Raw genomic sequence first — 25921 nt, forward strand, 5'->3', positions numbered from 1 at the left:
AAAAAAAAAAAAAAAGAAAAAAGCCCAAAAAACAAAAAATAAAACAACAACAACAACAAAAAGAGTTAAGCTCCTTTCAGTGCATTTTGTTAGAATAATTTGTACTATTTTTCAAACAATAGAACCTATGTATTTCTGTTCTATGGTCCATCAAATGGAAACTATGTTTTGTGATAAGTCAGCAGTTGATACTGTGGGCATAAGCTCCCCTAAAAGCACAGGGAGTTCTTGAACTCAAGATTTTTAACCAGTTAAAGGAAGCTCCTTTCCTGGGATACCTGGCTTTTTCCTCTTCAAAGTTACTTCTCTTCTTTCTTCATTTCCTCCATGCCAGTTTGTTGGCTGTGTCCTCTAGGCCTCGGGGGAAAATAAACGGCATTTGATAACTTAATTATCCAATGTATGTGTTATAATCTGCCCACGCTCCTAATGCTTTGAAATCTCTGAATAGTTAACTGCCTTTTTATTTTCATGTGTATTTTCTGATCATCTGTGGTCACTGTATTCTAAGATCGACTGTGTATATTTCAAAAAAAAAATACAGATGCCATAGAGACATATGGTGACACTAAAAGTTAATGCCACTGCAAGATTCTAATAGTGAAAAAAATGGTAGAATTATGATCTGCTAAACCTTTCAGTGAAGGTCATGGTGGTGTCTGCGTTGCTCAAAGGGCTGTGGCCACCCCTGCAGTCTCATTCTGGCCCAGATTAATTTTACATGAGCACAGTATAAAAGCGTCAAACTAAATATATATTGTTTCTATAAAAAGTCACTGGTCTTTCTTTAAGCTCAGTATATAATCTTGACATATTATCTGTTAAATAATAAATTGAGGAGACTGATTTTTTAGAATCCTATAGAATGTCATGTAGAGAGCATATCTTAATTAAATATTGAAGAATTAAAATCAAAAGCTCAAAAGCAAATGAATTGGAAACAAGGTAGGTTGTTCATCATCCACCCTCATCAAGAAGCTTGAGATCATAGCATGCTGCCCATTTCACTGGTGCAGTGTCCAGCTAACCTGAAGTTAGCCATGCTTTTCAGGACATGTTAAGAATGGATCGGGTCTCCAGCACATCGATCTCTCAGGGCTTTGCTTTTACTTTGGTGAGTCATTCTATGCAGTTTTGCTCCCGGAGTCATCACATTTCTTTTTTTTTTTCCTGTGTTGTACATACAAGTGAAGCAAAGACAGAATTTTTATGAAAAGCTTGAGTTTTACAACTGAAGTTTTTGCTACTATTTTGTAGGTAAAGGAGATGGACTTAAGTATAAAAGAATTGATAGGAGGAGCCCACAGAAAGATGGAAAGATGGTTGTGTAGGTTAAGTGCCCTCTCCACAGCCTGTACTCCAGAAGTGGAGACAGGCATATCCCGGGAGCTTTAGCTAGTGAGTTTAAGTAAATCAAGGAGCCCCAGCCTTAGTGAGAGTCCCTATTTCAAAACACACCTGGCTTTGACTTCTAGCCTCTATAGGCAAGTGCACACACATGCACCAACACCTATTAAGCATGCTTGCATACTCACATGAACATGCACATATCTCATACACATGTACATTCACCCCAAAATTTAAAGTGTAGATTAATTACAAAGAGAATAATGATAAGTTATATGGATGAATAAATAAATAAATGAATGAGCAAGTGAATGAATGAATGAACAGATTCACTTTGCCCTAATTTGTTTCAGTGCAAAATGCCTTGGTATAAGTAGTGCATGATATGTTGGCACTGATAGTATTATATATGATCATTTTACATACATATCTTAAGATAGGAAGTATATATACATATGTCATGTATATAAATATAAAACATAAAAATACCACCCTGGAAATTGGTTTTTCTTTCTTGATGTTCTGTGTTTTGAACTCAAGTTATGGAGAGCAACAAATAAACATTTTTATGCATGTGTGTGGTAGGGCCAGGGTGAGTAGTGCTGCAGACTGAAATCAGGGTATTATTCATGGTAAGCAAGCACATTGCTACTGAGCTTTTATCCAGCCTAAACCCTAACTTTTAAGCACTATTTCTCACCTTAATCTCTGTTTGCTAGACATACAACAGATATAATCATGTATGTGAGAAACATGAAATTGATGCCTGGATCTCTTTGTCTGAAGAATTTGTTTCAACGGATAGCATTTTTGGGGAGTGGCACAGGCCTGCTATTCAGGAGGATAATGCAGAAGAATTGTCTGAGTCTAGGAATTCTGGACTGTATTGTAATATGGCTATTGGGTTTTTATGCTAAGTTCAGCTGAACTGAACAAAACCGTCTTTTTAGATGTTACATTATTAAACTAAGTAGAATAAAATCCACCCTGACTGGTTGTGTAGAAATTGATTTAAAGGCACTTGACCAAAGGACAGTGTTTCTATTGGAAGCACACACACAAATCTGGTATGATGTTCACACTTGCTAATGAGTAACTTGCAAGCTAAAGGAGTGTCTTAAAAACCCAAGAGTGAGTTAATTAAAGGTCAACTCCAAAGGGAATTGCCCTAGCTGTCAAGATTTATTTTCTCTAGCCTGAAGTTGAGAAACACTGGGAAGAAAGAGAGAGAACATAGTACAAAGGACATGCTGAAGTTTCCCAGATTGCCTCATGGTGACCCATCTGCTTTGAACACGTTGGCACTTGAACAGCTCTAGATCCATTTCCTTCCACACGACAAGGCAGACCCTGTAGCACTTGCAGCACATCAAAATGGATCACAATACTGTCCTGATAGTTTTTGTTTTAAGCCAGTGATGATTTAAAATCATTTTATAGGATTAAGAAAAATAGCAAAAAGCAAAGAGGAAATAAGCCGTAGACTCATATTCACTATAGATAACCGTTCTTGTTTCTTCTCGAGGTGAAATGATCGGTGCTCTTTCATTTAAAACTAGAATTTTTAAGAATCCAATTGCCATTTCCTGGTTGCCACGGTTACCAAATGACAAGCAGCCTTCATGTACTTTCATCTTGCATCAACAAAATAACCATTTGTGAGAAAACTCAATTCTCTTTAGATATGCGCTTTGAGTTTAAGCACTGGATGCCTTTATAACCTCTGAAAGAGGTGTTATTCGTACAGTAGTTAATTGGATAATTATCAAATAAACTCTTTCCTTTAAGAAACTAAGCAATGGGATATAAAGTATAAATTCAGTGAGTGGAATTTCCTTCCTTTCATTTCCGTTCCTTTTTTGAGGAGTGGTCTAGAAGAAATAATATTGAAATTGAGAAGCCATAATTTAGATGATAAAATTTATTTTAGACTTCTCTATGGATACTTTAGGAAAATTATATTCAAAAGGCAATATAAGAGAGTGCTTCAGGTTGAGCTCTCTGATGAATCACCATATCCCCTTGAGATCCTTCCCAGCTGTCCCCCTGTTCCTGATGCTGGGTGGACTTGTTGTTGGTGCTGACCTTGCTTCCCTGTCAACTCTGTATTCAAAGTCTTTTGAGTTGGGAAATCTACTATAATTATTTCAGCATAAAAATAAGGGAAGTAACCATTTCAGGAAATTCTGTGTCAACTTTTCCCAGTCAACATATTAATTACGTTTACCTGCAACCTACGGCTGTGTAACACTTCATTTTACTTCACATTTTATACCATGTGGGCTGGCTTTACTATTAGAATCAGATTCCTTCTCAAAGAAATCTACATAGATCTATGCCTGCTTTCTCTTTTCTAGTTTTTTTTTTATAACACTAACTACTTCCCTTTCTTTCCTGAGTGCATAAAGTTAAAATTATGCTTTCTATCCTTATTGTTGAAGGCACTATACTATACCTGCGGGTAAAGTTAAATAACCCACTAATGAGGCTTTATAAACATTTTTATAGTTTTCAAATGAGTCAAGAAACTTCTCACACTCCAGGCCACTGGATCTATTTGCTTTATGGTGTCGTTCAGAAGGAAACAATGACCAAGACATTATAGGCCACAATTTAGTGTCTCATCAAGCAAAATGGATCTACTTCTTAAGTTTCTTCATACTCAGATAATTTTTTAAAGTCAACTCGTATCTTTAGTTAAAAAAAAGTTGTTACTCACAACTATCCTGACAAAGCTAATAGGCTTATTTTACTTCTAATAGACTGTAAAATGCAGATACTGTCACTGACATTTGGGAACCTATGGTACTACTGGCTGTGCCATTCCTGCTGTAAGAGGAATACGGGGAATATTGCCATGGCATCCATGTTTTTATGATGCCTTTCCTAGCTATCGTGTACTTTAGTACACGCCAAGAATGTTGATGATCAAGTAAATGATGTTTTCATCTTTGACCATATACATAAAATATTGAAACAGAAATGAATGTAGATGGGCTCAACTCTAACTTTTATAGAAAGCTGCATTTCTATATCAGCTCTTGAAATTTAGGGTTCATAGGTAAATATTTGCTTTTGTTTTTTACTTTATAAATTATAAATTTACTTGTGTATGCACATGCATATGTGTGTGCACATGTATATGTGTGTGTCTGTGTGTTGGTGTTTGCCATAGTTCACAAGTGGGGATCAGAGGAGAATTTATAGGAGTTTCTTTCCTTCCACCACCTGGGTCTCATGAACTAAACTCAGGCCATCAGGCTAGTTGGAATGCACTTTACATACAGAACCATCTCTCCAGCCTAGATGTGTGAATGCTTGTGTGTACCGGTATTATCAGGTAGCACAACCTATCCTGTACTGTTTTATTGCAAGCCTGCTGAAAGTAATGGAAAGTTGAGGAAGAAAAGAAACTATTCTAGACTTTAATGAGTCCAATCAGACCTAAACAAAGCTGAATAATATATAAAGTAAATTATATTTAGGAAATTAGTGCAAGCTCTTAGTAACTCTTCTGTGGCCCCCTAGAGGTCTATAGTCTTTCTGGGAAGCACTTGAGGTCTTTTCTCATAATTTTTTTCTATAATGTTTACCCCTCATATGCTAATTCTAAGAAATCTCAGCAGTTGACCACTAAGCTGTGCAAAGGATCTAACGACCAGGTATATGACCATTTATAGAAAAATTAATTGAAAAGCAAGATATATATATATATATCTTATATAAAATAAAAATTGAAAAAGAGCAGTGACAGTCTCTGGTTTTTATAACTGTACAGGCATTTATAATATTGATTAGTATGCTGTAAGTGCTCAGTATGCTAACATGAATTCATACAAACAAAAGCAGTCTAGGATGTCAACTCTACTTCTTAGGACAACAACACCTCCCAGTCAAGTGCTTACTCTGTGCCAGCTGTTATCCTAACTACCACGTCAGAATTATACTTTTGAACATCTGTGTAAAAATACTCAAAACATTCTTCAAAACCAAATATAAGAACACATCAAAACAATCATCCATCATGATCAAGTATACTTCATCCCAGGGATGCAGGGATGGTTCAATATATGGGAATACATCAACATAATCCACTATATAAACAAACTCAAAGAGAAAAACTATGTGATCATTTTATTAGATGTTGAGAATGCATTTGACAAACTTCAATACTCCGTCATGATAAAGAAAGGTCAGGAATTCAATACCTATACCTAAACATAGTAAAAGCAATATACAGCAAGCCGGTAGCCAACATCAAACTAAATGACGAGAAACTAGAACCAATCCCACTAAAATTAGGGACCAGACAAGGCAGCCCACTCTCTCCCTACCTATTCAATATAAATACTCAAAGTCCTAGCCACAGTAATTAGACCACAAAAGGAGGTCAAAGGAATACAAATTGGAAAGGAAGAAGTCAAAAGATCACTATTTGCAGATGATATAATCATATACTTAGGTGATCCCAAAAATTCCACCAGAGAACTCCTAAAGCTGATAAACAACTTCAGCAAACTGGCCAGATAAAATATTAACTCAAACAAATCAGTAGCCTTTCTCTACTCAAGGATAAAGGGGCTGAGATAAAAAATTAGGGAAATGACACTTTTCATAATAGTCACAAATAGTGTAAAATACCTTAGTGTGACTCTAACCAAGCAAGTAAAAGTAATACACAAACTTCAAGTCTCAGAAGAAAGAAATCAAAGTAGAGCTCAGAAGATGGAAAGACCTCCCATGCTCATGGATTGGTAGGATTAACATAGCAAAAATGGCCATCTTGCCGAAAGCAATCTACAGATTCAATGCAATACCCATCAAAATTCCAACTCAGTTCTTCACAGAGCTAGAAAGAGGAATTTGCAAATTTATTTAGAATAACAAAAAACCCAGGATATTAAAAACTATTCTCAACAATAAAATAACTTCTGGGGAAATCACAATCCCTCACCTTAATCTGTACTACATAGCAATAGTGATAAAAACTTCATGGTATTGGTACAGAGACAGGCAGATAGATCAATGGAAGAGAATTGAAGTCCCAGAAATGAATCCACACACCTATGGTCACCTGATCTTTGACAAAGAAGCTAAAACCACCCCGTGGAAAAAGAGACAGCAAGTTCATAGCAGCCTTATTTACAATAACCCGGAGCTGGAAAGAACCCAGATGTCTCTCAACAGAGGAATAGATACAGAAAATGTGGTACCTTTACACAATGGAGTACTACTCAGCTATTAAAAAAAATGATGAATTCATGAAGTTCTTAGGCAAATGGATAGAACTAGAAAATATCTTCCTGAGTGAGGTAACCCAGTCACAAAAGAACATACAAGGTATGCACTCACTGATAAGTGGATATTAGCCCAGACACTCAGAATACCCAAGATACAATTTACAAACCACATGAAACTCAAGAAGAAGGAAGACCAAACTGTGAATGCTTTAGTCCTTCTTAGAAGGGGGAACAAAAGACGCAAGGGAGGAAATACAGAGACAAAGTGTGGAACAGAGAGTGAAGGAAAGGCCATCCAGAGACTGCTCTACCTGTGGATCCATCCCATATAAAGAAACCAAACCCAGACAGTACTGGGGATGCCAAGAAGTTGCTCATAGGAGCCTGATATAGCTGTCTCCTGAAGAGCTCTTTCAGAGTCTGAGAAATACAGGGTGAATGCTCACAGCCAACCATTGGACTGAGTGTGGCATCCCCAATGGAGGAGTTAGAGAAAGGACTGGAATAGCTGAAGGGGTTTACAACTCATAAGAAGAGCAACAATATCAACCAACCAGAACCCCCAGATCTCCCAGGGACTAAACCACCAACCAAAGAGTATACACACTGGGACCCATGGTTCCTGCTGTATATGTATGTGGCCTTGTGGAGCATCAATGGGAAGAGAGGCCCTTGGTCCTGTGAAGGCTTGATGTCCCAGTGTATCAGAATGCTAGCGTGGGGAAGTAGAAGTGAGTGGTTAGGTAGGTAGATGGGTAGGTAGGTGCTCATAGAAGCAGGGGGAGGGAGGATGGGATAGGAGGTTTCCAGGGGGAAAACCAGGGAAGGGGATAACATTTGAAATGTAAATAAATAAAATGTCCAATAATAAAGAAAAAAGAATTGTTTAATTTGCTGCACACATTAGCTTATAAAGATGCTGCTTGCATTAGTCCTTTGCATGCATAAGAATTCTAGATAAAGATAAAGGATCAAATGTCAATTAATGCTAATATGATATGGCAGGGAACTCAGGTTAATTGCACAGCTTATCCTCTCATCTACAAGATCACTCAACTTAAAGGTATGTCTTTGATTCTCTAAGTCAAGCGTCATTCTAATGGTATAGATTATATATAGAGAAAAATAGCTATTTTTTAACTACAAAATATTAGTTTCTTTCTTTCCTTTTTCATTTTGCTACTACAACTATTACTATGACTATTATTATTATTATTATTATTATTATTATTATTATTATTATTTGCTTTTTATGTTGGATATTTTCTTTATTTATATTTCAAATGTTATCCCCTTTCCCAGTTTTCCTCCCTCCTGGAAACACCCTATCATATCCTCCCTCCCCTGCTTCTATGAGGGTGTTCCTCTACCCACCCACCCGCTCCTATCTCCCCACCCTCAATTCCCCTACACTGGGGCATCTATTGAGCCTTCATAGGACCAAGGACCTCTCCTTCCATTGGTGCATGACAAGGCCATTCTCTGCTACATATGCAGCTGGAGCCATGTGTACTCATTTGTTGAAGGCTTAGTCCCTGGGAGTTCTGGACGGTCTGGTTGGTTGATATTGTTGTTCTTCCCATAGGTTTGCAAATCCCTTCAACTCCTTCAGTCCTGTCTCTGAGTCCTGTATTAGAGACCCTGTGCTCTCTCCTTATCTTTCAACATAGTACTTGAAGTTCTAGCTAGGGCAATTAGACCATAAAAGAAAGTCAAAGGGATACAAATTGGAAAGGAAGAAGTCAAAAGATCACTATTTGCAGATGATATGATGGTCTACTTAAGTGATCCCAAAATTTCCACTAAAAACCTTCTACAGCTCATAAACAACTTCAGCAAGGTGGCTGGATAGAAAATTAACTCAAACAAATCAGTACCCTTCCTCTACTTAAAGGATAAACAGGCTGAGAAAGAAATTAGGGAAATAACACCCTTCACAATAGTCACAAATAATATAAAATACCTTTGTGTGACTCTAACCAAGCAAATGAAAGATCTATGTGATAAGAACTTCAAGTCTCTGAAGAAAGAAATCGAAGAAGATCTCATAAGATGGAAAGATCTCCCATGCTCATGGACTGGCAGGATTAACATAGTAAAAATGGCCACCTTGCCGGAAGAAATCTATAGATTCAATGCAATCTCCATCAAAATCCAACTCAATTCTTTATGAGGTTAGAAAGAGCAATTTGCAAATTTATTTGGAAGAACAAAAAACCCAGGATAGAGAAAACTATTCTCAACAATAAAAAAAACTTCCAGGGGAATTACCATCCCTGACCTCAAGCTGTATTGCAGAGCAATCCTGATGAAAAACAAAAACAAAAACAAACAAACAATCAAAAAAACCCTGCATGGTATTGGTACAGAGACAAACAGGAAGATCAATGGAATAGAATTCAAGATCCAGAAATGAACCCACACACACATGGTCACTTGATCTTTGACAAAAGAGCTAAAACCCTCCAGTGGGAAAAGAAACAACATTTTCAACAGTATTTGTTCAACTAGAGTTCAGCATGTAGAAGAATGCAAATCCATCCATTCTTATTTTATTGTGCAAAGCTCAAGTCCAAGTGGATCAAGGATCTCCACATAAAACCAGATACACTGAAACTTATAGAAGAGACAGTGGGGAAGAGCCTCGAGCACATAGGCACAGGGAAAAAAAATTCTGAACAGAACACCAATGGCTTGTGCTGTAAGATCAAGCAAATCAACAAATGAGACTTCATAAAATTGCAAAGCTTCTGTAAGGCAAAGGACACTGTCAATAAGACAAAAAGGGAAACAACAGATTTGGAAAAAATCTTTACCAATCCTTTACTATCAGTAGTGGGCTAATATCCAATATATACAAAGAACTCAAGAAGTTAGACTCCAGAGAACCAAATAACCCTATTAAAAATGGGGTACAGAGCTAAACAGAGAATTTTCAACTGAGGAATATTGAATGGCTGAGAAGCACCTAAAGAAGTAATATTACTATTATTATTTTGAAAGCATGGTCTCATTTTATAGTCCTGGCTGCTGTCCCAGAATTTCCTGTGTAGACCAGGCTGAACTTGAGCTTCTAGAAGTCCACTTGCCTATGCCTCCTGAGCTCTGGGATTATAATTGCCTAATTTAATTCAGGCAAAGTATAATTTGCCTGAAAATTCTTAAATTGTCCCCTCTCATGTATCCCACAAAGGGAATTCTATATAAAAACTATAGCCGGGTACCCTCTGAGCATCCCCTTGATCTAGTCTACTTGAGAATACTCTGACACTGAAGCTTTCAGCATTTTCCTGTCTATGTTTTCAACCAGGTCTCTCTTTGCCATAGGATGCATTAGGCATTTGGGAAGTAATAGTAACACCTAAAGGAGGGAGGGAGCCACTGGAGGGACCAGGCCATTACAGACTCCAGTTAGGCAGGGCTGGCCTTAGAAAAGGGTAGTTGGGAAGGATGATTGAGGGATTAGAGGGTATTGGACTTATCAAAAAGTTTAATGTGGGAGTAGAGAGGGAAGGAGGAAAGTGGCTGTCAGGAAAAGCTCCTACTGACATGACTGTAAAAACAACACTGACAACCTGAGTAGAGCAGGATGGGAAGTGGGTTTTTATCATGAGATGTTCCTGAAATGCTGTCAACCTTTCCTCCTGTGCAGGAGGAAGAAAGACAATTTCTAACACATAAAATCACAGTGTGGCTTCCATGCTTCCCTTGACAGAAAGTGAGCTTCTGAGTGATCAGCTCTGCCAGCGTCTGCATGGAAAACACTAAGATAATCATGACACTGGAGAAGGAGGGGCTAGGGTGCATGACAGAGGCAGCGCACATCCCTGTGCATCTGGGGCATGTCTGACCAAGTCCAGATTGGAGGAGGTCACAAGCAGCAAGGAGTGCCTTCCTGGGCAAGAGGAACTTGATGAATACTAAATGGAATTTTACATTTTCAGAAGGGATTAATCTAACAAAGAGGGAATTGGCCAATTGAATTAATGGTTCATCTGTGTAAACTTTGAAATGAAAACATTACATCTAAAGTAATCAAAAATTACATGAGAAGAAAAATGTTATCAAGGTTCAGATGGGAACTGATTTATAGACTCTCAAATGTGTGCCCAAGACAGTCATCCAAGTACGTTCTATTGAAAGTAAAAGGAAGGAGAGGAAGAAGTAGAATGTGGTATTTGTGAATGGGCAAAATGCAATGAGGTGCTCATTTTCATTAGTGGGAAATAGAGAAATAACGACCAAAGCAGAAAATTAATATGCATTCTAAATCGTAAAGAGATTGGAAGCAAAACAAAATAGGAGAACATTTTACCCTGAGTAACAAAAAGGTGTGTGTGTGTGTGTGTGTGTGTGTGTGTGTGTGTGTGTGTGTGTGGTGTATATTGTGTTTATGTGCATATGTGCGTATATGCATATGTGTGTGAAATCTTATTAAATTGTTTGAACTTTAAAAAAATACATGTAACCTTAATCTTTGAAAAACATGAATATTTGAACCAAAGTAAGAGAAAAAGACTTCATCTAAAGTAGAAACATAATTGCAATCAAGTGTTGATTATGGAGGAAAAAATAAAATATGTATTATAATACAAACATAGAAAACAAAACATGAGAAAGTTTTTATTTAAATTATCACTTCCTTTACCAAGAAAATGTCTCATATCTTCTGCAGACAACCAAAAAGTTGAGTCAGTGCAAATGGGTATGGCAGACCTTTAGGAAAGTGTGACTAAAGAATCCCCAGTGTGGGTGGAATCAAGTTGATGTTGAAATCTGCACCATTTTAGTGTCTAGTGTCTGGTTTTCTGTAGCAGCCCCAGTCCATGAATGGACCAGGGTCTTAATCCAATGGGAAAATAGTGAAAGAAACTCCTTGTTGTTCTTGTATATGTGGATTATTTTATTAGTGGATAGAAAGGATATAAAGCAGACTTGGTGAAGATGTCAGAGAAAATAGAGATAAAGGAACTGGAGCAAAACAGAGAGCAGAGTCTAGGCAATGGACGATGTCTTCATCAAAGCTGCAGTGCTCCGAGCAGAGAAGAACTTCATTGACAGACAGGGAGGCTGGGCAACTCCATGTCATCACCAGCATCCAGCAAAGTGGTGGGGTGTATTACAGGAAGTACTGATACAGCACACTGAGGTGCAGTGTTGATCCAAGAAAGGCAAAGCCATACAGCATCTGCACTAGCCTTGGTCACCCTGGATTTGGCCTGAAGCAGGCTCTCCTGAACTTCCATTGTGCTGCGAATATACTACTGTGCTGCAGGCACTGAATTACTCAGAGCATCTGACTTCTGAAACATAGAGATAAATTGGTAGGGTAAATTAAATCTTTGTTATGTGATTTTGTTTAATGATTAGAGTGTGCTCTAAATAAACAGAAAAACAATTTGATTGCCAAAAACTCTTTTAATGCCTTTTTAATTCATAAGGGTTAAGCACATAAAAGTCAGGAGATTAAAAGTTAAAGTTCTCATAGAAACATTAATTTGACAACAAATTATGCATATTAGGTGTGGGAGGCTTATATTTTATAGCATAAAAGCAACAGGAAGTACTGCACAAGGTGGCTTAATTAAATTACATAAAATAACAAATTCATGGGTAAGTCATCAAGCGTGCTTAAAAAAAACAAAAAAAACAAAAAAAACAAACTGTTTTTCAACCCTGAAGTAAAGCTTAACTCTAGAAAATGATGCATTTCAACTTTAAAAATATCTAATAAGAATTATTTTTACCTCAATTCAATTTCATAGTATATACATGTATACACTCTTGATGTTTGTTTATAACACTGTCTTGCTGTTCAAATTTGATCCAAATTGATCGAAAACACAATTAAGTAGCTCCTTTTATGATAGTCAATAAAGTTTTAAAATTCAAAGAATAAAAAAGATTAATATAAAATGTTTCTTCTATAGTAGAGATCACACATGGAATATTTAATTCTATAAATGCCTTCTAATACACCATTTTTCTTTCTGCATTTTCTTGTATGTATTACTTTTATCTATTTGCTTTTCTATATTACATAAATTTCAATTTGATCATTCTGAAATACTGTATATAGAAAACAAAGAGAAGGGGAAAAGTTGAGGCATTGTTGGTCTTACTGTCTCTCTGTATGTGTCCCCCCTTGATGGTCTAGACAGCAAGCTTGAAAAACTGTATATTCTCCAAAAACCACCTGGAGGTCTTTGGCCAGACTCTGTAGCTCCATTCCCTCAATAAGGGACATCGTGAGCAAGACACTGTCCAATATGGTATCTGTGGGGAAAAATATTACCCCCTGGTCAGAATTACAACCAGTAATAAAGGAAGAAATTCAGTCCAGATAAGGGAGGTATAGAGATGAATGGTGTCCTATTAACTTATATGTCATATTACAGCCACTATAACTGTTACTACAACTAATTATCAGATACTTCCAATTATTATTAAATTTAAAGTACCAGTACAGATTTTGTGACCTTTTAGATTTAATATGCATATATGAGTTATTTTGGTTCAATATTAACAAACACCTTAAAAATCATTCACAAATATACACACATGCACAGATTCACATACACACATACACACACACGCTGCAAAGGAACATACCAGAAAAATACAAAGATTAACTGACATTGGCTTGAATATCACTTTCCAATATATTTTTATGTCATAGGAATGCAGCCTGTAGAACAATAGAAGTCCATTCACAGGAATGAAAGATGAGAATTCCTAAGCATGAAGGCTCCGGGCCCACCATTCAACCCACCTCTTTTACAGGGGCACAATAATCTGCATTGAACACAATCTATTCAGCCACATTCCATGGCAATGAACTCTATGTAAGCTTAATGAAGAAAATGCTTTGTCCATTTACTTTAATTTTTGCCCTGTCTTTTTTTTTTTTCCTATTGCCAAACAAACAGAAGGCTACATGTAAACTGCCAAAGCCACAGGATGTACAAACACGTGTCAGTGGATATTCAAAAGCGTGGTGGCATTTCTAAAGTTCAGCAACATGACACAGACTGTTTCTTTTGTTTTAATGTTTTTTAAATTTAGGCACCACAAGGCCACATAAGGAGGGTGAGGTCCCTGGAGTGGACTACATTTTCATAACCGTTGAAGACTTTATGGAATTGGAGAAAAGTGGTGCTCTCCTAGAAAGTGGGACCTATGAAGGTAAGCACATGTTTCAGTACAATTCCATACTTAACTGCGGCACAGAACGTATTTTATTTTTCTGGCAGCAGAACATCAGGAGAATGGGTCAGAAATATACTACTTATATAATCTGGGCCTGAGGGCTTTGTTAAAATAATGTGAGAAACATGTTAAGGTGTATCAGAACTAATTCTCCTCTTAAAACTGCTCAGAGAACTAGATAGGCATGAACTAGCTCGGTGGCATAAGCATGCTTTTGCTTTGAAACTCAGCTGTGGTCGTCAGATAAGACGTGTCTTGGTGGTATCCTAGAGAGGTCAGCGAGGAGTTCTGGTCCAGCACTATGTTGGGTTCTCATATTGCTGTAGTGCACAGATCCTCATTCATATCTCATGCAAGATCATAAGATAGGAAATACTTCGTGCTGGGGAATTCTAAATTGTACTGACTCGCAAGTCTCCTTGTGTGCCTGGGTCAAATACGAGCAAAGATGAAAACCCAAATATAGAATTCTAGAAGGATTTCACACTGCAAAGAACACTGAAAAAATGAGTGAGACTATCCTCAGTAACAAACTTGACTCCATTCTTATTCTGTGAGTAAGTCATATTGGTGAAACTTAAGAGGCTTATCTATAAAAATGGAAATGGCATCTTTGAAAAACAGGTGCAAACAGTATGTTGATATGGTCATAATTGTACATGCATATTTACATGCATCTAGTATGTGTGTAATGAAAGTTTATATCAGACATAGTACAATAATATTTTAAACTAACCTAAAAGTATAAGTATCTTTTATTCATCATTGTTACATGTTCAGAGTATATTTACATTCATTCTTATTCAGTCTGAAGATGAAGCTTGTCTCACTGTTACAGCTAATATTGCTCAACAATAACAGTAAAACTTGTAGTATGTGCATGACTACTTAGCCCATCCTACATTGGAGTTTTCCTAATCCTCGCTAACAAGGCCAGGTTGCTATGTTATCAGTTTGGCCATCTACTTCTTCCTCTACTTGTTTAGTGCAGTGTGCTGTGACATATGGATGTTCAAATCTCACTATTGTGAGGCTGTCAGAGGCATTAAAATCTCTTCAATTATTTAGCATTCTTAAGACAATTTAGGCTAACAATTCAGCCTAAGAGTAAAGGAAGTTACTTATTGCTGCATTTCAGGAAAACGATGAGAATATCTAGAAAATGGTTCTATGCATTAGTCATAATAAAGAGATAATAAGATTGACTTAAAGCATTTTTAAATAAAGGAGATATTTTAATAATGTAAAATTGTTTCAAGTCTCTGATGTAAAATTCTTTCTCATAAAATAATTATATGAATTAAGTCAGAGAAAATAAATAATGAATTACAAAGACTAATTTTCGTTGGACTGTGTAATAATAATATTTAGTTTGTATGCATTCCAGTAGTAATGTTATTATAAAAATTATTTAAAATTCCAGCCTTGGGCTTCCCCTACCTTAAACCAATTAGTTCCCGAATGATAGCTAAGCTCACAGCCCTTATATTTACAATCAGCCTTAAACAACATCAGAGCTGGACAGCTGTCTATCCTCCATACTGTTAGAATCTATTTTCCTATTGATAACTCCAAGTTATTACTTAACTGTTTACTATGCTCTATCTGGGCTGCTCTTAGCTCCAATTGGCCAGGCCACAGGGCCACACTCTCTTGGCTCTTAACTGTAGTGGCTTCTCCTTCCTCCTCCCCTGCATTTCTTTCTTCTCCTATTCCTCTGACCCCTATCCCCCAAAACCTAAACCCCACCTATGTCTCTTCTGCCCACCTTTTGTCTGTCATCAGCATCTTTATTTTCCAGTTATAAATAACTGAGGGAGCCGGGTCATTCATGTCTTATGTGAAGATGCTCTCTTCTCTGGGGCAACCAGTCTTAGGGGTCCCAGATTAGCATTAGAATACAAGCCACATTAGGCCAACTCACTATGTAATGTATTTATTGCATTTAATAACCCTATTTAAATATCACTGTGATATAGTGAGGAACCAGGATCACACAGGATCTTTCCAAGAGCATGATGTATAATAGGACGTTTGATAATGAAACAGACTATTCACCTGGTCGTACAGAAACTTTTAGCAGACCATATGTTCATGTTAAATTTCTGTTGTTCTTGTGATCAAATAGATGCCATGATTTTTTATATCAGTACCTTTTTATTTATTTATTTAAGATTTTGTTATTATATGTAAGCACACTGTAGCTCTCATTATGGATGGTTGAGAGCCACCATATTGTTGCTAGAATTTGAACTTAGGACCTTTGGAACAGCAGTCAGTACTTTTAACCACTGAGCCATCTCTCCAGCCTATGACACATTTTATGAAAAATGCTTGCAAATGCTTTGTTTCTCTTGAGATAAGTCTAAGAGTGAGAGATGGGGTAGAGGAGGTCCCCTCCTGTGTGCTCAGGTGACCTAGTATGGTCTCCTGTGACTAGCTGGTGCCAGATCAGGTGGCCTGGTATGGTCATCTGTGACTGGCTGGTGCCAGATCAGGTGACCTCTATCAGGTGACCTGGTGTAGTCTCCTGTGACTGGCTGGTGCCAGAACAGTTGAGGACACAGAAATCTTTTTTCATAAACACTACTCTGTCCCAGTCTAGTGATGATTGAGGATTCATTACTGTTTTAAAAACCACACTAAGGAAGTTATGTTATTATAATATCCTGTTTGACTCTGAAATCTTGGAAGAGAGTAGGGGTGGGGTCACAGATGTCCCTCCTATATGATTACTTAGCATAATTCTGCATCCCTCTTAACTGGGAAAGCTGGGAATTAAAATCAACTTCAGATTATGTTTTAGGTCCTATGTAAATCTTGAGGAAAAATATATTGAAACTGTTCCAGTGTAACAGAGCATTAGGAAAAGGTGACCCCCTCCTGACTTTCTTAGGTGTCATTTCAGAACCAGGTATAATTTGAAGGTTTGATACAACTTGTTAGTCATTCCAGAGACTCCGGTGTATGTAGAACTGATTACTGATCAGTAAGCCAGATTTTCATATAGGACTTTGTCATAGGTATCTGTATTGGTGCTTATGTTCATAGATAAATTCAAATCTCCTTTGCTGGATGATAGAACTACCTGGATAGAAACCTAGAGAACATTCTCAAACCTTGGGATTTTGTTTTTAGTTTGTCCTATGACTCCACTTAAGGAGAATGTAATATTCATTTTCAGATGCAGTCCTTCAGGACTGGTCTAACCTAGAGCCTCTACTCACTGACGCTTGTCAAGAAAAGTATGACCTGCTGGTGTTCTCAGAATGTTCAGGGGGGTTCCCCTGCATTATTCAACTGGACATGAAAAACCTGAGACATTTTCTAATTTAAATTCTTGCAATAGCAATCTTTCATATGGTTTTATGGTTTCTTTAATAAAAGCCCCATTTTTCCAGATCCTGCTTCATCTACTTCGCAGTTTTCTCTCCACCTTGCTATGCTTTCTCCTGGCTTCTCAGTTCTGTAGAGCTGTTAGCCTGGAAACGCCATCTTTAGGAGTCTGCGAATGCACTAAAGAAAATACTGAGTTGTTCTTAGCAATAAGATCATAGACTTTTCTGTTTACTATGTGGGATCCTTAACAACAAAAGCTACTCCCCAAATTCAGTCTACAAGCCTCCACAGCCTGGCTGCTCGTGAGCTAGAGGAAAGATGGGTGGTCTTATAGCCTATGCAATATGCCGCATCTCTTGTCCTGAAAAATAAGAGATCCTTTCCCATAAAAGAGGTCCTTTATATAGTGCCTGGTCTAGCTATTCACCATTGAGAAATGTGATTTCAATTGTTCCTGTGCATCTTTCCTCCTGCCACTTGATTTTATAATCAGAAATTCCCACTTGTAAAATTGTGTAAGAAAAAGGGTATAGTTTCATTTAAGCAGCTTTCCTAGACACACTAATTTATTTCATTGTTAATTCTCATTTCATCTAAGTGGATAGATGTAACCAAAAAGGAGCTTGTCTGTTATTTTATTGATCAGACATCAAAAAGACTCTCCTAAATTGCAGTTCTGCCTCTGGAACACTGGTCAAAGGTCTTGCTCCAGAGAACAGGTCTGTTACTTGACAAAGCCTAAAAGTAGGGTGTCAATGTGCTGTGATTATCCTCAGCTATTGCATATGCCCCTCTGCAGAACCTTGATGGATTCTGAAGGCCTTCACTCTTTCTCTGTCCATGCTGGCCCGAATGCTGGCCTGAATGCTTCTTTTCAGCTCGCCACAGATCAGCTGCTTGCTGGCCTGTAGGTGTGAGTGGCCTGGCGGACTGGAGGGAGGATGGCTACACAGTGTTAGTGAAGGGGCCTTTTCCAAAGCTTGGATGACATAGTTCTTATCTTTCCCATTGAGTCAGGGTGATGATTAATTTGATTTATTGTGCAATAAATGGTTTACAATACAGTATTGATTAATGGAAGTAAGTCCAGTCATGAGCCTTGTCATATTATGCAGAATGTTCAGAAAACAAGGACTGAAGGTGTGGGCTTCCTATGGAGCACGAGTCAAGGACCAGTTTGGATGAGTGCAGATCAATCTCTTGAAATTAAATTTGCTTACAACTAGGTTTGATTTTATTGAGTAAGTTTAACACTCTCAGGATACTTTATAGGCTACTTTTTACAGAAATACCCTATATTCTTTTTGTAACTCTTCCCTGATCAACAACTTGAAAGGAGGTTTTGTTTTGTTGTTTGTTTGTTTGTTAGCTAGTCTATAGTTCATGGAGAAAACATTATTGGGAGAGACACCCATATGGGTAACAATGTTTACTTAAAAATTCTCTCTATATAATAATGTTTCAGAATGGCTTTTTCAAAGCCATTTTATTTTGTGTTATTTCCCCTTTCACAGTAAAGTTTCCTCATCTTGTTTTTCCCATTTCTGCCTTCTACAGCTCCCATGTCTTAATATCTAATATCTAATCCACCCTCCCCACACAGACCTTTTTACTTTCCAAATTACTCCAGGTTATACATTTACATCTAAAGATTTGGAGATAGGATCCATGGATGAAAGAAAGCTTGACATTTGTTTTTCTGGGTCTGTGCTGTCTCAGTATAATACTTGCCAGTTCCAACCATTCATCTATAGAAGCCCAGCCTCTGGCAACTGACCAAATGCTGGCCTACCGAGAATTCTGAACCAGTGACTCTTGCTTCATCATCTTCTTCTTCCAGTTGTCTAGGATATTATATCCGTAATTCCACTCCTCAGTCATATCAGTTACTTGCCTCAGCCAGTGTTCTGAAGGTCATGTTAACATTCACATCTCCTGAGTTTTGCCTAGACTGAAATGGTCTTATCCTTTCAAGAGAAATCTTTACATTGTATCAACTACTATTACATTTTTGGTTTTGACTTTTTTCAAGTGCAAGACAATTTTAAAACTATAGAAGCAGTTACTGCTCATAAAATTAAATGTTTCCTTTAAATGGACATGAGCCCAATTGAAAAACTACCTGTAGTAGTTTGAATTACCAATGCATGGTATTTTGTTAAAGCAATAGCACATTAACTAATATACTATCCCAATTTTAAAAGGTTCAAATAGAACATAGCTGATTATTGGCATATTGGCCAAAATCAAGTACAAATTATTATTATTATTATTATTATTATTATTATTATTATTATTATCTACCTCCATCTTAGTACTGTAGATCTATCTAGTCACAGATGGGAATTTCAGTTTAGTGTAAACAATGCACAACATATTATAAGTAATTTAATAGTAAAATTTTAGAAATGAAATTCCTTACATATTTACATTAATAAGAGCTATTCTTTCTGAATCCTATAAGATTACTATTAAATATTAAATAGAAACATTTTAGAAAAGGAATGAACAAATGTTATTCAAATGTTTAATTCTGCTATCTAAAGTCAACATCTGACTTTTTTTAAAGTCTGACCTTGGAGATTGCTATTGAAATTCTCAGTCTCTCATCTCAAGCAAGATAGCTTTGGGTAACAAAGATAGCCAAAGACAATCAATACTGACACTGTAGACAGTTCTGAGAAATGCTGATTATTCTGCTGGTCCAAGCTTCAGTCCACTGATACGTAAATAAGATTTCCTTCTCAACATTTAAATTGGTGTTAAGGATTTTGTCATTCCAGGAGACCAAAATGAAGTAAAATTTTCTTTTTCCTTTTTTTCCTTGTGACCTGATACAAGAGAACAATTGTACCATATTCATAATAACCCTGATCAAAGGAGTAGTTTTTGGAGCTTGCTGCCAAAATGGGCTACTTCTGCTTATATGTTCATGTCTAGAAGGATTTTTTTTTTTAATTTTTCAATTTTGGAAAGTATACCTTTGTGAATGATTCCATGCTCAAATTCGAGCATATATTTAAGGAACACTGAACCTCTATGCACACAGCTTACTTATTTTAAGTAGTAGGGGTAGAAACATTTAGTGAACTCCTTGTCCCCTTTTGGGCTCTTACAATGTCAACTGTTTGCTTAGTTAGTTAGTTAGTTAGAAGTTGCTTTGGGGGAGGGGAAAGTGATTGTATTCAATGCTGTAGAAAGACTCCATAGTTGTGCATTCTGCTCTCTTCCTAAACAACAGAGTTGGAAGTATTGTTTTGCAGGAAAAAAAAATGTACCAAAATTCTCTTTTACAACCTTGTAAGCCCAGGGTTCTCAAAATTTGTAATGTGTATTTCTAAACACATGTCTCACTAAAATTAACAAAAAGAAATAAATCAAGAAATAATCGATTGGTTCATTATCATTGTAGGAACTTAATGAATATTTAACTGAACTATAGAAGGTGAGGGGAATGAAATTAGTCTCTTTACATCACCTGAATGCTCACTCACATCAATCAGTTTACAACTAGGTCCTCCTGACTTTCGATAGCTGTAGCAGATGCAGCTTTTGGGGAATATATTGTTAACAGTCCCAAGGTGATTCATCATGAAATTCACTTCTTTAACTGCCTCAAAATCTATGCTAATATAGGGTGAAACCTATGATTTATAAACAGTGATGTTTATGGCTTAATTCTCTTCCTGCATGCTCATATTATAAATTATGACAATTTTCAACTCACATATACCTCTTTCCCATTTTTAGTCTGAAACAATTTGGAAATCACATAGAAAAAATGTTAGCCTATTATATATATATATATGTATATATATATATATATGTGTGTGTGTGTGTGTGTGTGTGTGTGTGTGTGTATGGAGAGAGAGAGAGAGAGGATTGAAAGAGTTTAAAATTCTTTTCTCCCACCATGTTGACAAATATTTGCCTCTTCTGACTGGATCACTATTTTCAAGCCCTCCAAATTGTTTCTCTAAGTGAAAAAAAAGCGTGTCAAAGCTTTACTAATAAATTAGGTATGCCATAACTTAAATTTACATATTTGTAGCCATGAGTATATATTACTATATTTTCACTGAATCTGACTTTCAAAGAGACTAAGTTTTCTCATTTTATGAGAAATGTCTCCCATGAGTCTTGGTCAAATTGATGACAATAATCTTTTACATGAGAACAATTTTGTCTAAAATGACCTCTTCAAAATGATGCTGAGCCTCTCTTTGGTTCGACACAGACATTCCCCAAGCAAACGTTTTATTTAGTCATTCTCAGAGAGTTTCAACTACCCCTTTTCTGTCAGTAATTTTTTCAGAGACTTCTTCCACACACCACCTGTTTGACAGTGTTAACCTACAAATCTACAAAAGAAATTTTTACATCTAAACTTTAACTCTGGCAAAGAAATGCTCCTGAGACACCCTTTCTTTATATCTTCCATACTCCTGATCTCAAGAACAGAGGATATTAGAAATTGGTTGACCTCCTTCTTTCATGTTGGTAAATATCTTCAAAAATAAGGGCAAAGTCAGCGCACTGGTTTTCATTGCCTAAGCAAGTACATTCATTCCAATTTTTCAGAAAAGTTTTAATATATGTAGGTTTTTTAGTAAGCTATTATGTTAATTGAAACTTTTATTCAGACTGTGCACAGAAACACAGTCTGAAACCTTACTGTTTCCTGTTTGTTATGTTACAAAGCAGACAGGCAGACAAACAGAGTGCCTTCATTTTAAAAAGAACTTCAGTATCCCCTGATGCCTCTATTGAAAACATATTGTTATAGAAGATTCACAGCATACGAAAATTTTTCCCTGCCAGAATTTAAAATGTTCTGGTTGTTTCAGCAACTCCTTGCCTCCATTAATCGAGTATGGGATCTGTTGACCCTGCAGGCTCTTCACCATATAACTATTATAGCTGTTTTCTCCACTGCGTTGACAAGCAGAATCTATTTGCCTCTGCTGATTGGATCACGATTGTCAAATCCTCTAAATTGTTTCCTTAAGTAGACAAAAATAAATAAGTACATTCATGATAAATATTTAATAACTTTAATGCATATATTTGTAATTGTTTATGTATTCCAATATATTATGTATATATACAGCTACTAGATGAAAATAAGATCAACTAAATCAACAAATAAGTATGTAAGGAGATGGACAGACAGCTCAGTGGTTAAGCTCACTTGCTGATCCAGCAGAGAAGCCAGGTTAAATTCCTAGCACCTGCATCAAGAGCTCACAACTGCCTCTCACTCCAGAACAGACTTTTAGATTCCTCTGACAGACACCTGCATCTACACAGTGCACGGCAGATAAACAGGCACACAAATATGCATAAGTATAAAAAAATTGTTTCCATAAAAGAGAATTGTTAACTCTCTCCAAATGTGAAATTTTAGGAATCAATGAAGAAAAGTTTCTACCAGTGGCTACTTGTTACAAATGGGAAGTGTGGTTTAAACTGTGTTCCTCTACCTTCCCTGCAGAGCTTTCTTCCTGCTTCTGTAACATAGCACACACATTTCTTCCCATGTGGACTCTTAAGCTTGCTGTTTCAGTTTCCTGCACTGCTCCACTTCCAAGTCCACATGGCCTCTTTACTCATTTTAAGGCACCAAACCAAGAAAACGTCTTCAGCCCATGAAACTCCCAGCAACTTCCTTACCTCCAACCACACCTGCTTTCTCTTCCATCTCCTGTGATTTTCTTTTATTGTGTTCATTAATATATTTATATTCGTGAAAGATTGTGAACTGATATATGTGTGAGGCTTAGATTTCCATGATTGATGCTGAAGGCCTGACAGTAAGAAGGAGAAGGGTACAAACACAAAGTACATATGATGAAAGGCAGAATGTGTGTCCTCAGGGCCACTGTCACAATGGGACCACATCTCTACCTGCCAAAGGACACAGCCCAGCACAGCTTCAGATCCTCCTAACATGACACTCAGTTGTCCAGGGAAGGATAGATGGTATGTAGAAAGGTAATACTTGAGTTTGCTTCAAAGATGAAAACGTACAAGCTTAGTCCAATGTTTGGCTGTGGGCCTGTGCATCTCTTTCAGTCAGCGGCTGGGTAGGGCCTCTCCTCTAAAAGGACACTTCCTCTAGGCTCCTGTTTGTCAGCACAATAGAGTAACATTAATACTGTCACAGATTGGTTCTTGCCCATGGGATGAGTTTCAAGTTGGGCCAGGCATTGGCTGGCCATTCCGAATTTCAGCTTCACCTTTGTCCCTGTATTTCCTTTTTTTTTTTTTTAAGATTTTTATTTATTGGGTATTTTCCTTATTTTCATTTCAAATGTTATCCCCATTCCCAGTTTCCCTCCTTTCCAGAAACACCCTATCACGTCCTCCCTCCTCCTGCTTCTAAGAGGTTGTTCCTCCACCCACCCACACATCCACTCCTACTCCCAGCCCTCAATTTGCCTACACTGGGGCATCTATCAAGCCTTCCTAAGACCAAGGACCTCTCTTCCCACTGATGAATGATAAGGCCATCCTCTGCTACATATGCAGCTAGAGCCACCTGTACTCCATTGTTGATGGCTTAGTTCCTGGGAGTTCTGGGGGGTCTGGTTGGTTGAAATTGTTGTTCTTCCTATGGGGTTGCAAACCCCTTCACCTCCTTCAGTCCCTTCTCTAATTCCTCTATTAGGGACCCTGTGCTCAGTCCAATGTTTGGCTTCGAACATCTGCCTCTGTATTTGTAAAGCTCAGGCAAGGCCTCTCGGGACAGCCATATCAGGCTCTTGTCAGCATGCACTTTTGGGCATCCACAGTAGTATCTGGGTTTGGTAACTGTATATGGGATAAATTCCCATGTGGGGCAGACTCTGGGTGGCCTTTCCTTTAGACTCTGCTATACAATTTATCTCCATATTTACTCCTGTGAGTATTTTGTTCTCTTTCTAAGAAGGACCAAAGCCCCCACACTTAGGTCCTTCTTATTGACCTTCATGTGGTCTGTGAATTGTATCCTGGTTATTTGGAGCTTATGGCCTAGTCAGTGTATCTCTGTTTAGTTTCTGTTTCCGTCATCTGTCCATTACTGAGAGTGAGGTATTAAAGTCTTCTACTATTATTGTGTGGGGCACGATGTGTGCTTTGAGCTTTAGTAAAGTTTCTTTTATGAATATGGTTTCCTTGCATTTGGAGAATAGATGTTCATAATTGAGAGTTCACCTTGGTAGATGTTTTTCCTTTGACCAGTATGAAGTGTCCTTACTTAACTTTTTTGATAACTTTTGGTTCAAAGTCAATTTTATTTGATATTAGAATGGCTACTCCAGCTTGTTTCTTGGGACCATTTGCTTGGAAAATTGTATTCCAACCTTGTACTCTGAGGTAGTGTCTGTCATTGTCACCGAGGTGCATTTGCTCTATGCAGCAAAATGCTGGGTCCTGTTTACACATCCAGTCTGTTAGTCTATGTCTTTTTATTGGATAATTGAGTCCATTGATATTAACAGATAATAAGGAAAAGTGATTGTCACTCCCTGTTGTTTTGTTGTTGTTGTTGTTAGAGGTGGAATTGTATTTGCGTGGCTATCTTCTTTTAGGTTTGTTGAAAGATTTCTTTCTTGCTATTTCTAGGGTATAGTTTCCCTCCTTGTGTTGGGGTTTTCCATCTATTATCCTTCGAAGGGCTGGGTTTGTGGAAAGATATTGTGTAAATTTGGTTTTGTCATGGAATATCTTGTTTTCTTCATTTATGGTAATTGAGAGTTTTGCTGGGTATAGTATAGTAGTCTGGGCTGGCATTTATGTTCTCTTATGGTCTGTATAACATCTCACCAGGATCTTCTAGCTTTCATAGTCTCTGATGAGAAGTCTGGTGTAATTCTGATAGGCCTGCCTTTATATGTTACTTGACCTTTTTCCCTTACTGATTTTAATATTCTTTCTTTATTCAATGCATTTGGTATTTTGATTATTATGTGATGGGAGGAATTTCTTTTCTGGTCCAGTCTATTTGGAGTTCTGTAGGCTTCTTGTGTGTCCATGGGCATCTCTTTCTTTAGGTTAGGGAAGTTTTCTTCTATAATTTTGTTGAAGATATTTACTGGCCCATTACATTGGGAGTCTTCACTCTCTTCTATACCTATTATCCTTAGGTTTGGTCTTCTCATTGCATCCTGGATTTCCTGGATGTTTTGGGTTAGGAGCTTTTTGCATTTTTCATTTTCTTTGACTGTTGTGTCAATGTTTTCTATGGTGTCTTCTGCCCCTGAGATTCTCTCTTCTATCTCTTGTATTCTGTTGGTGACACTTGCATCTATGACTCCTGGTCTCTTTCCTAGATTTCCTAACTTTAGGGTTAGAGTTTCTTTGTGGTTTCTTTATTGTTTCTATTTCAATTTTTAGATTTTTATATGGTTTTGCTTATTTCCTTGGCCTGTTTGATTGTGTTTTCCTGTAATTCTTTAAGGGATTTTTGTGTTTCTCCTTTAAGTGCTTCTACTGTTTAGTTGTCTACTCCTGTATTTCTTTAAGGGAGTTATTTATGTCCTTCTTAATTTCCTCTATCATTGTCCTGAGAAGTGACTTTAGATTTGAGTCTTGCGTTTCAGGTATGATGGTGTGTACAGGACTTGCTATGGCGGAAGAATTGGGTTCTGATGATGCCAAGTAACCTTTGTTTGTGTTGCTTATATTCTTACACTTGCCTCCTGCCATCTGATTTTCTCTAGTGCTACCTGGCCTTGCTATATCTGACTGGAGCCTGTCTTTCCTGTAATGCTGTTTGAGTCAGAACTACTCAGAGTCCAGCT

The 25921-nt window shown here is 37.3% G+C and overlaps 1 protein-coding gene across 13 annotated transcripts in view; it reads left to right on the top strand.

The window, feature by feature from the left end:
* The window catches only part of Magi2 (membrane associated guanylate kinase, WW and PDZ domain containing 2), a 1461753-nt gene that overhangs the window by 817755 nt on the left and 618077 nt on the right, over positions 1-25921 (top strand). For all 13 annotated transcript variants that reach the window (XM_031380053.1, XM_031380052.1, XM_031380051.1 and 10 more), the window contains one exon: positions 13653-13772. In XM_031380053.1, the coding sequence (XP_031235913.1) occupies positions 13653-13772 (120 nt within the window). The remainder of the gene's footprint in view (positions 1-13652; positions 13773-25921) is intronic.

This window comes from Mastomys coucha, unplaced genomic scaffold (genome assembly GCF_008632895.1).
Source record: "Mastomys coucha isolate ucsf_1 unplaced genomic scaffold, UCSF_Mcou_1 pScaffold19, whole genome shotgun sequence".
In the NCBI taxonomy this organism is placed as follows: Eukaryota; Metazoa; Chordata; class Mammalia; order Rodentia; family Muridae; genus Mastomys; species Mastomys coucha.